We start from the raw sequence: 12637 nt of genomic DNA on the forward strand, positions 1-12637 counted from the left end.
TTTGCTTTTCTCTGATTATGAGTGAGGCTAAGCATCCTTTCCTTCATTTAAAAATCATCCATATTCCCATTTCTGTGAAGTCTATTCACATCTTTTGTTCATTTGTCTACTTGGTTGTTGAGTCTGTTGTTATTGGGTTATGGAATCTCTTTATTATTGGGAAATTAGTCCTTTATCTGGAACTTGGATGGAAAAGATTTTTCCTACTTTTCAAGTTGTCTTTTTACCTTGCTGACTGTATTTCTGCCAAATTTTTATTCTGTTCTGTTTGTTTGTTTGTTTGTTTGTTTTTTACCATTTCAAATTTAACACTTAGTTTATGGTTTCTAGGTTTTAAGTAAATTTTTAAAAGGCTTCCTTTCTGCAAATTTCTGAAAGAAAAAATTAACCCACAGTTTCTTGTAGCCATTTTATTGGCTATTGAAAGTAGTCACTTTCAATATTAAAATATTTGTTCCATTTGCCATTTATCCTGGTACAAAAGCTGAGTTCTGATGCCAATTTACTTTTTTTTCCTCCCAGACAGCTTAACGACCAATATTTGTCCAATGTTTGAACATCAGATTTATTAGAAACTAAATCCCCATAAGTATCTACATCATATTCTGGATGTTTTCCTCTGTCTGATTATTCTGTCTCCTCATAAGCCAGCTTTATAATATGTTTTAACATCTGATAAGACAATTAAAGGGAAGCATGAAGGCACAGTTAGCCTAAAAGCTATTAACAATAATAGCTATTCTACGCTCCACAAAACAAATACATAGTTATACACCTTACTTTGGGCATAAAAGGCAAAATTTTCATTGGAAATTTAATAAAATGCAGATGGGGCCTGTTAATACACCTGATGTCACCAGGTGAAAAAGACAACCAAAACAGGAACACCTTTAAGCCCATGACCAGTTCTCAGCCTTGCCTCCAACGAGACGCAAATGCAGGACAACAGCCACAGGAAAGCACATGTCTGTGATTCCTACAGGCCAGCCACAACTCAACGCCTATGCCAGGAAGTTGAGAGGAGCCAGCCTATTCATAAATAATTAGCAGGGGCCAGCCACCATTACTTGTGACGTTCCTCACAAGTGTCTGTGACGCAGCTAGTGTGTCACAATACAAATGCCAAGGACCGCAGCACAGGAAACTCTGTCAACGCTCTTCTCTCAAGGTGAGAGGTCTTATAATCTCCATACAGTCATAAGCCACCATTAAGGTCAGTAAAAATATACCGCTAAGACACAATGCCACTTAAAGAGGCAGCCTACAGGGTTGGTTATCTTGCCTGAGAACAGAAAAACAAGTTTCCAGAGAGTTCTTATTCTGGAAGCCAGAGGAAATCTATTGGCAAGCCCACAAAATCAGTGAATGCTCAATGAAGTATAAATTCTTACTAGTGATAGCTGCAGTGACGACACATGTCATCTTTGCTATAATAAAATGCCAAAGATAAATCTTTTGCATATCGCCATTATCTCACATTTCCCCCTGAAACTACTGTTGTTACGGAAATTCCCAAGAAGAACAGAGCTGTGAGATACTTGCTCTTACCCTCCACATAAGGTCCTTCTTTTGGATGCTCTCGGACTCTTAAATTGAAGGTTTTGGATGACTTCCGCCTAAGTAGATCTCGCACACGTTCATTATAAATTTCTAAGTAGCTAAAAATTTTAAACAGGATTGAATTCAGTGAAATAATTTCAGACAGTAATAACAACAAAACGACAACAATAACAGCCGCAACATACCTTTATAGACAGTAACCATATATCTATCAGGTACCATGCTTAGCACTTTAAGTGGATTACTTCATTTAATCCCTACAACAGTCCACAAGTAGGTACTGCTATTATCCCCATTTTACAGGCTACATAGTGGAGGTGTAGAGTGTTTTAAACAACTGTTCAAGGCTACACAGCCACTGAGAGGTTGGGCCAGCCATAAAGACTTCTGATCGCCGTGTCTGTCCTCAAACCCAATGATGAGACTGGTTCCCCACAAAGGTTTTATTTCAAGGAGGAAAAAGACTCCTCATCCATCCAGATTTATTTTAAGATTAGCTGTACAGTGACCCTACCAACACAAAGAATAACACAAACCTTATTTAGCTAAAAGAATAAGGCAAGTGAATGGGATACACACTTCTAAGTCGAAAGCTCGCTCTCTTTCAGATAAACATCCTAGGTTAGAGTTTCTGACCTAGAGGGATTTTTTTTTTTTTTTTTGCCAGCCTCCCAAATCCTAATCCAAATTGCACCCAAGAAAGTCACTGAAAACAGACGTGTTTTAAGCTTTACTTCCAGCTCCGATAGTACAGGAGGGGAAAAGGCAGCCTCTCCCTTCAGGAATCCGCAGGCCTTATCTTTTATCTAGTGCTCGAGCCTAGAGAGAAGCTACAACCAAGCTCACACATTCAGTTACTCAGGCCACGGGCCCTACCTGACTTCAGTTCGAAAAGATGCTTCATCCCATCTGGTGGTTTCATTTATTTGACTGAAGAGCCCTTCACAAATCCGAGGTATTAAGCCAGAATCGCCCTGCAGTAGAAGAGGAATGTCACAGCTGTCACTTGAAATAAAAGCAAACTGATGGCTGAATCTGCAATTTGCCAGAGTGGATTCAGACTCAAGGGGCCTGCATGTCAACCCCAGGCCTACCACTGCAGGCCCCTGACACACCATCTACCCCCTCGGGACTGCTTCCCATCCTCTGAAATGAAAGGATGAAGCTTTCTAGCTTCTACATGCTGGGTCTAGGGTAATGTACAGCTATCAGCTGTTAATCAGTTGAATCCTGGCTTGAAAACAGATCTATTCCTTAACTTTTAAACAAGATGGTCTACAGCTGTAGAATAAATGTGGAAAAGCTCATAAGGTCAAATGACCAAAGAAGGTGAAATATATGCTGGGCAGAAAAGAAAAATGCCAATGAAATCTTCGTAAGCACTCAAAGTAGCTGGTAAGTCTTAAAATTTAGGTGACAGGACCACATTAAAACATGTAGTGTATCCCTCCTTTGATACACTAATCCCTACACTGGCCTTCCTAGACAGATTTTAATAACATCATATTACTTATACAATGTGGGCATCTTCAGGAATATTCATGTTTCAGCCAGCATTAACAAGCGACAAACCTCAGAACGATGCTAAAGATGAAGCCAAGTATTCTTGCCAGGAAACCAAAACTTCAGAGCTTCAGTGTTTCCCTCCAAAGACCCTCTCTACCTTCACCCAACATTCCCCCAACGCCAGCAAAAAAATAAAAGAATTAGTGGGGCGCCTGGATGGCTCAGTCAGTTGATCATCCGACTTCAGCTCAGGTCATGATCTCACGGTTTGTGGGTTCGTGAGTTCGAGCCCCACATCAGGCTCTGTGCTGACTGCTCAGAGCCTGGAGCCTGCTTCAGATTCTGTATCTCCCTCTCTCTCTGCCCCTCCCCTGCCCATGCTCTGTGTCTCTCTCTCTCAAAAATAAATAAACATTAAAAGAAAATTAAAAAAAAAAAAAAAGAATTATCTTTACAGCTTTAAGAGATTTTTTTCCCTTATACCATTAAGTTGGTACCAATTCTTATCAAGGAAAACTGGGCTTTTCACCATATTTTTTGTTCTTCCTTTAAAAAACAAAATAAAAAGGAAGACCCAAACACTACTCAACCGAAAGGTCAGAGAAAAACAGGTGTGATTTAGGAGTACTTTATGAATGTTTAACTTAAGTAAAATAGCTACTAACAAATCAACATGTAAATTTCATTTTTTTAGAGAAGGTTTTTTTCTTTTCTTTTTTTTTTTTTTTTTTTGTAAAGGCACAGTGGGAAACTCGGAAGGGAGAAGTAATGATAAAAGGAAATGTGAAACTCCTGACCCGAACTGTTTACTCTCCTATTTATTCTTCCATTCTGTTCAGCATTGAGGATTCACAAAACAGCATCCATCTACTTCCGTAAAGGAAAAGGCTGAATTTAAGAAGCCAGGTCACAGGCACTCAAATACTTTCATCTGGAAAGACCCACCCTCCTTCAGGAACGCACTACCACTACCTTCCATGAGCCACCAAACTTGCAGCACTAAAGACACCATGTGCCTGCCAGCAGGAAGCCCTGTGACCCTCTGCTCGCACCTCCACATCTAGAACTGGCCACAGGTCTGACAGGCAGTGAAGAGAGTTTTTACTGGGACATAAGTAGAACACACAAACACTACCTAGATCTGGAGAAAACACAGAACGAGATAAAGTTCCTGCAATAATGTATAGCTTTTACTTTTCCATATTTTGGGGTAAGTATAACTTTAATGTCTGTTAGTTTATACAGCATAACTACTAAACTCTACATACTCCGTAATTACATAGACTCCATACAAACTACATAATTCTCTTTTGATGTATATGCTGGAGTTATGTAGTACCTTCCCACCAGAGAGTTAGATTTTCTTTTTTTTTTTTTTTTTTACATTTTTCTTGGGGAAAATATGTTTTGAATAATTTTAAAAAGAACAGAGTTCAGTAATTTTATTCAAACTGTTGTGTTGGCAGAAAAGAAGAATAAATTACTTGTGGGCCCAGCATACTTTTTTGATAAGATTATAAAGCCTTTAAAAACGGAAAATGAACTGAGACTTGCATCCATTATTCATGCTTATAAACTTAAAACTATTTCTAATTTAAAATCTCTCAAAGGAAATTTAGTCCAACTTATTACTGAGTTTTATCTTATTGCTAAAGAATGATCAGAACATGAAAAGCAAGTTAGTACAGACCAAGTAGATAAAAGAGATAATTCTATCAGTCCAAAGAGAGATAATAAGAAATTTTCTTCCCACAGTGTAAAACAACGTACAGAATTTCCCATCATAGTGTATGACTTTCCCGATCCAGTTTGCCCATATGCAAAGACACAAGCATTATAACCTTCAAATGCAGACTTCACGACATCTGTGCCGAGGGTGTTGAAAACCTGAAAGCAGAAAAAAAAAAAAAACACAAAAGACACAATTACCATAGATTTTAATAAGAACCCCTTTAATGTTGACAAATATTCTTTAATGCTACTTTTGTGTTGCAAGTATTACACCACATAAATAAAATCTTCGCACAACTATTAACAACAGAGTATGTATGTACCTCAGTTTTTAATCAAAAGGAAACTTTTTAAGGAAGAAAAGAGCAACCCCATCCTTTTTCCTACTTAACAAAAAATTCCTGAATGTAAACAAGGCAAAATGACAGTCATGTCTAAGAAGCAAAGATGCTTTTAAAGCATGATGATTTACCATTTCAGAATTAAATAAACTTACAAAGTTATGCATTCTATCAGAGCTTCCAGAAGCTAAATATTCAAAACCTAAAAATCACTGCAGCCAGAAGTTATTGCCCAAAGCATGCCAAATCAATACTGTCATTTGAAGAGTCCGGCTATTCATCAAAATAAGTCTCAGAAGGTTGAGTGATGGGTGGGTGTGAATGAGGCTGGGAAGGCCAGGCTCCCCTGAGTTAGAGTCCAGATGCTTTCTCCTATTTGAATATTGGCCTCGGATGGAGAAGGCAGGGACAGGAGCTGTGTGAGGTCTGGGGTTGTGCCTACACTGGCCTGAGACCGTGTCTGATGCACCACTCAGCTGCAGTGGGACACTCTGGGAAATGAAACAGGCTGAAGGACAAATACTTCGCCCAGACAACTGATGTCAGTGAGGCCAATCGACATGTGTGGCCATCCTGAGTACACCCAGTTGGGAAGGGGACCAACCAAAGCTGCCCAAACCCCACAAGCCTTCACACTGCCCCTTTCCCCTGTCAGAGAGGAAGCATGATCGGGTTCTTAGAGCCAGGAAAAAGTGAGGCACTGTTTTGTGGCGTCACTACAGTCCAAGGTGGGAGCCTCATTAACCCCTCAGGAATGTTTAGTCTGTGTGAGTGACGCTGAATCAGCTGAACTTGAGACCCATCATCTCCCCTTCAGGGTTCTAAGCCCTGCAGCCAGAACACCCATCCTTAGACAAGGCTGATAAACACTAGGCCCCTCAACCTCAGCTCCACATAAACTATCCCTGCTACTAACACAGCTTATCATCCAAGGACAAAATATAAACACAGCCAACCAGACTTCAGCTTTCTTCAGGTACCATCTTGCCGCCATCTTGTTTTCCCTCAGTTTCTCGGTCAAAGATTTCCAAACTATCATTTCAATTGAGTCACTTCCAAAATGACCAGTCTCATTCATACTGTTAATTTGTATCCATTTCAGCTCTACGAGTGGATATTTTCTAGTCCTATTCTCAAATTCTGATGACTTATTCAACTCTCAATAGTAATAGCAGGTCACAAGGAGTTCGTATATTGGTCCTCATAAAATTCTACAGGGTGAGTAAGCATCACTTAGATCCATTTCTCAGGGGGAGAAGTGAGATGAGTGAACATACACAGTGAGTGGCAGAGATGGGATTTGCACCTGGGTATTTCTGACCCCAAAGCCTGTGCTAAACCCTTCAGTGTCCTCTTCCCACACCCTCAACATCAAGCATGAGGCCCCAGTCCTCCCTGAAAGGACCTCCTCCCACAAACCATGAAGAGGCAGAAGCCAGGAATCCCAGGGAGGCTCAGGGCTCCAGACCACCTGTCTAAAATCAGTTTTCACCATGGCATATGGAACATGAGGAAAAACTCTAAATATTTCTTCAATTCTCTTTGATTAAGCAAAAAATAAAAATCATACATCATTTTTACCCTATCATGGGGTGCCACTGGATAGGAAGTACAGCCTTCCATAAAGTTCTCAAAGAATAAAAAAAGGATCTTCTGTAATACCTTTGTCTGAGGCTAAAACAAACTCATTGAAAATATATTTAAACCAAACCCCAACATTTTCAAAATAAAATTCTTTCCCAAGATTAAAAATCCCACCCACCAGGCTGCCTATGTGGCTCAGTCGGTTAAGTGTCAGATTTTGGCTACGTCATGATCTCACATTTGGTGAGTTCAAACCTCGCATAGGGCTCTCTGAGGTCAGCGTGGAGCCTGCTTTGGATCTTCTGTCTCCCTCCCTCTCTGCCCCTCCCCTGCTCACACTGTCCTGCACTCTCTCTGTCTCAGAAATAAACATTAAAAAAAAATGTTTATAAAAAAATCCCACACACCATTTTACTATTACCTATTTCTCCAGAAAGCCAACTCAGCTGGATTTCTCCAACAGATCTGGGGGCCTGGAACAGGAGGAGGAGGGTCCTGGTGCTGGTGAACATGACTGCAAAACAGGCCTAGAATACGCAGGTCTGGATGCACCGAGACCCAGGCCGGGCTCAGTCTCAGCTTCAAGTAACCCACCCAAAGTTGTCCCAGGACCCAGAGAAGCAGCGGGACACTGTCCACATCTTTGGGGTTCTTGGCAAGGAAAACAGGCTACCCCAGTGCAGCTCCCAGGAAGGACCTGTTTAGCATCAATATCAAATCAAAGTGGAGAGGGAGTGGCTGCCTTGTGAGACCGAGCTCTCCCCTCCTCGACTGGCACTGGCCACTGGCATCAAAATCCGGCTGAGAGCCTCACCTGGCCAGGTGACCCAAATAGCTGTATATCTGAGCACAGATTTTCAAGTGGATTTCCAGAGCGATCCAAGGCATCCCAGGGCCTCAACTGAGGGGAACTGCCCACAAGAGGGCACTGTTAAAACAAAAGACTCACCCATTCAGCTTGTCAAGTGGGAGATTTTAGGTTTCAAGTTTCTCCAGGGTTGAATCAAGGAGATCAAAGCCTCCCTTTGGAGTTTTGAAGAACCATTAAGAAAATCAGACCTTATTTAATGGTCTTTAATTTATGTGAATACAGACTTAAATTGTCCAATGATTTTTTTTTTCCAAACATAAAATTAATTTGTAAGAAAGAAATATTACTGGTCATCTTACTTGCTATTTAACAGTAAGGGAAACTTAGGTTGAACTCTAGTAATAGGCATGATATATTTCCTCAAGATGCCCCTCTATCCAGATGAGAAGGATAAAAAGGAGGAGGAAGAGAAGACCAACATCATGCTAAGCTTGCATCTTCCCGTTTATGCAGGGGTACAACCTGACAGCTCAAATCCTGGGCCAGAGGTGACAGCATGAAAACTTTAATCAGTAATCAAAATTGAAGCTATTTTTAACATTAGGGGTGAGGGAAGACTACCCTTCTCTTTAATAGAGTTTTAAAAAATAGGTATTTTCCTGTATCTATGCTGATTTTATTAACATGTGCTTCTGCTAGAAAGTAGTACTGTATTTACTAATACATCACCACGCTTTTTTAGTTTTGTAATTTAGTGGAACAATCTCAGGTTATTTATATAGTCGAAAAACGCAAAACACCTGAGAAGAGACGCTACCCATTACTCGAAGCATGGAAATTATCCCTATCAGAAGCTTTGCACAAACTAAAACTATTCTTAAACTCTGAGCATTTATTTTTAACTTCCAAAAGAGCTAAACTTGTTACTCTTTCCCTGATCTTGACTCTTGTAGAACCAGGAAATGTCATCTGTTCCCATAAATTAACCACCATCTGTAAACGACTTCTGTCAATCAGCAAATGTTTACCGAGCATCTCCAGTGTGCCAGGTCCTGCTGTCACACACTGCTCTGCTCCTCCCCCCATGGACTTTCCCTCACCACAGCCCTCTGTCCCCAAAAGGCCTCAAATTCAGGTTAAATAAGGAGGAAAATCCAACCGTTTGCTGTGTAAGTTAGACATGGAAACCTTCCTGGCTCTTCATCCATCATCTCTTGAGGACATTCTGAAGACTGTGGAATGAATTGGCTTTTCCCTGAACAAATTCCCTCACACCAGCCACTTCATTTGTATTCCTGTATTAAAGCCGAAATCTGGATTCTAGTATCTATAACATTCTATTCCTCACCAGACTCCTAGCTGCCAATGTTGACCAATCCAGTTACCTCAACAGGAAAGTTATCTGCGCTGCTGTGAAACAGAAAACCACAGGCCCAAAATGGAGTCACTTATGCTAGGCCAAGTCACCAAACTGGGGTTCAATACCTAACCTAACTGCAGTTTCAACCTCCCCCAGATATGCAGTCTCAACTGGTCGGTCAGGAATTTTCTGATCAGCACCAATGAGGTCATCTCCCACATGGGCCCTCTCCATCCCCCAGAGGAAGATGAGGTGATCCACCTAAACAACACCCCTCTACTCTTCTGCCTAAGGGAAAATGACCTTGCCTGAAACAATCTTTTCTTGTGCTACTTGTCCCACCCTGTTTCTGCCTATAAAATCCTTCCATCTTGCACAGCTCTTCAAAGCTCCTTTCTACTTGCTGAATGGGATGCTGCAGGATTCATGAATCGATGAATAAAGCCAATTTGATTTTCAAATTTACTCGGTTGAATTTTGTTCTTTAACACTCCTCACTCATTTATTCATCAATAAGGCTGCCCTATTCATCTATCATTTAGAACAAACCAACCTTATGCCCTGAAGACCCTCCAGTGGCATCTCCCCTGCCCTACACATCAGCCCCAGGATCTCATCTCGGCTACTATTAAGTCCATTAGGTGTATGGACTTGAGCACATTATTTAAGCTCAGAGTCTCTTCGACAAAGAAAAACGGAGCTAAAGTGAAACCTGGCCTTCTGAGAATGAAGTGAGACAAGTACATGAGTGCCAAGCAGAGTTTCAGACACCAACACAAACTCAAGCAACATTAGTTCCTGGCCCCTCTTTCATCCCAGGCAGCTAATCGTTCTTTATGGCTCTCAATCTTATTGCTGTCATCCTTTCAATTTTTGCCCTGATGCTGAACCCACACATTCTGGATACAAACACTCCAATCTTCTCCTTTGAATAATTTCTCTAAGTTGTCTATCTTAACTCCAACATTTACATTGCCTCTGTAAGCCGACTTCTTCCACAAACCATGTGCTTAACCAATGCTAAGTTCTCCAATGTCGAGGTGTGCAAATCTGCTAAAAAATGCAGTTTGGCTCAGTGGGGTCTGGAATTGGTACAGATTTTGCATTTTTAACATGCTCTAGTCAATGCAGTGGTTCTGGAACATGGACACACGAAGTTGCAAGCAACTAGACAATAATACCACTTTAAGATGCCACCGCATGGATTATAACCCAGGGTAGGCAAGACAGGAATTCTTATCTTAGTTGTAACACATGCAGTCCTAAAGCAATATATCTGAAGAAGCTGTTAAGAAGCCAGGAAGAAGCCCATATTCCTCCCCTTGTACCGATGCTTCCCCATAGCTCTGCTCTGTTTAAACACCCAACTGGTCCCACCCAGGGAAATCCCCTTAGTCTGCTCACATGCAGCATCGATATGCAATGGTCTCCTGGGAGGATCTCCGAGTCTGTTCTTCTATGCCATGTCACATCCACATTTTAGACCATAAAACCCTATAGCACCGGTTTATTGGACAAATTACAGCTACATTCTAGATTCTAGAAAAATTCTGAACAAAATGTCCATTCCTTCTAGAACCCTTCTTTCGATAATCCTAAAATGGTCCACAGGAAGTGGGGCTTTGGTCTGAAATCTAACTTCCAGAGCCCTGCATCACAGCAGGACTCAGAGCTGAGCGGCTTATTTGCTGGGCTTAGCAATATACAAACGGCGCTCCCCAAATGCTTTATTTGCACAGCTCCTTCAAAACGGTAGTCCTTTCCAAGTTTGGGGGTGGGAGGGTGGGGGGAAATTATGATCATCATGCTTAGAAGTGAAAAACAAAATCAACTTTTTGGGGACTGAATTCTTCTCAGGCTTAATGGTGCTATGTAACAAAGCTAAGTTAGCAGAGGTAGATTTTACATAAATTATATTGAGAAAAAATCAGCAAGATGTTTTATAGAGTTTTAGGATGGGCATTTTTTTCCTCAATATGGAAATAAATCAAAATAAAGATTATGAAAATATCATACCATCTCTTGTGAGACATAATCTGGACTTTTCGTATCAGCAGAATAAAAAGAGAAGTCATAGGTGAAGGTCTTCGTCCGTTCTCTTCCTGAGTCCCCAGTCCCTCCTTCTGGTATCTAGACAGGATTGTGATAATAATGTAAAGAGCACTGCTAGCTAAATGATCTATCCAATTCAAGAAAAAGAAAAATCCATTAAAAATGTATAATGATCACTTGACTAAAAAAGCATTTAATTCCTCCTGAACACCCTCCTAAATACATAGGGACAGAGAGAGGGTAGGAGGGGGTAAGGTTGGAAGGAAGGGAGGGAAGGGAAGGATGAGGTGGGAGGGAGAGAGAGAGAGAGAGAGAGAGAGAGAGAGAGAGAGATCCTAAATTCCTCCCAGCAATCCAGGGTATGATATGACCCAAGGCTTCTTTTCTGGACTTCTTATTATGATTATCTTATATGAAGCCAACACTCTGGCCAGACTCTTATTTCTTTCCTGGCTTCAATTCTTTTTACTGTTCCCTCTAACCAAAACCAACAGAGTCAGGGTCTATAGAACTCCAAGGGGTGCCATTCACATAGATGGTGATGTGAGTAGAGCCCCCTAGAGTTGTGCAGCTTTGTGGCCCCACTGTAAACTCCAGGTGGGATGCTTCCTCTCCCATGAAGCTTCCCTTGGGCACTACAACCAGAAGTAATTGCTCCCACCTCCGAGAGGCTAGATTCTCCCAGGACATATTCTGAGTTTACTGCAGATATTTGCATGTATCTTGTCTACCTTGCTATATACCTAAATTGAGCCAAAAACCATGTTTAAAAATCATCATAAGCCACCAATGCTTTACACAGTTCCCTGGACACACGCTGAAAAAATTTAATGAGCATCATATTTTCCAATATAATTCAGACTCTATAAATACACAATTTCTACGGTTCTTATTAAAATGTTAAAAATCTGGACATCTGTTTTTGTTAAATAGGACGAGGAAATGTTTGTAAAACTCAAAAGGCACCAGAACAATCAAGGAAAATAGATTCCATAATGCACAAAGAAGAGAAGCATCCAAAGCCAAGGGTCTCTTTGCTCTGTTCCAGTAAACATAATTTTTTAAAGATTAAACTTGTACCAAAGCATGGTGAGCAGACAGATACATGAAGCAAAGCAAAGCAAAGGTAACTAACAGGAGGTGATGGTCAAGTGATGACAGGCAGAAATACAAGTAGATGTGGGAGGTCAAAGGAGGGCAAGCCAGGTGGGGCCAGACAGAGCTAGAAGGTACCAGGATTGTGCTCAGAGGAGAAAGAAAGACATTCCACTGGAGAATGCCTGGGGCAAAGGGACACGGAGCCTCAAAGAAAGCCTATCAAATTATCTAGAGCATGGCCCAATTGGAAGAGAGGAACATTCCCCAGCTTCTATCACTGGAGATCAAGTAGACTACTTTGAGATTCCAAAGTATCTAGTCCCTTGAGCCACAAATTAACAGAAATCCAACTAGAGATTGATCTGCACTTGGCCATGGAGCAGCAGGCCTCCGAAACCCCAACCTGTAAGTTAATGACAAATTTGGGAGGACAAGGGGGCAGAGTCCACCAAGCACATGATTTACTATTATTAATTTTACACTCATATCTCCCACCAAGTGAAAAGTATTCACAATTCTTAACAAATTCACTGACCAAAGGAAAAAATAGGATATTTTAAGTGCAAAAGGAAGAAATATGCCACCCTAGAAAAT

At 41.0% G+C, this 12637-nt stretch overlaps 1 protein-coding gene across 10 annotated transcripts in view; it reads right to left on the bottom strand.

The window, feature by feature from the left end:
* KIF16B (kinesin family member 16B) overlaps positions 1-12637 on the bottom strand; it is a 295283-nt gene that overhangs the window by 236557 nt on the left and 46089 nt on the right. For all 10 annotated transcript variants that reach the window (XR_007150865.1, XM_047852576.1, XM_047852575.1 and 7 more), the window contains exons 3-6: positions 10910-11023; positions 4837-4953; positions 2437-2534; positions 1549-1658 (exon numbers count right to left, since the gene is read on the bottom strand). Coding sequence is in view for 9 of the 10 variants with exons in the window: in XM_047852576.1 (XP_047708532.1) it covers positions 1549-1658; positions 2437-2534; positions 4837-4953; positions 10910-11023 (439 nt within the window). In the remaining variant the exon portion in view is untranslated. The remainder of the gene's footprint in view (positions 1-1548; positions 1659-2436; positions 2535-4836; positions 4954-10909; positions 11024-12637) is intronic.

The sequence above is a fragment of the Prionailurus viverrinus genome, chromosome A3 (assembly GCF_022837055.1).
Source record: "Prionailurus viverrinus isolate Anna chromosome A3, UM_Priviv_1.0, whole genome shotgun sequence".
In the NCBI taxonomy this organism is placed as follows: domain Eukaryota; kingdom Metazoa; phylum Chordata; class Mammalia; order Carnivora; family Felidae; genus Prionailurus; species Prionailurus viverrinus.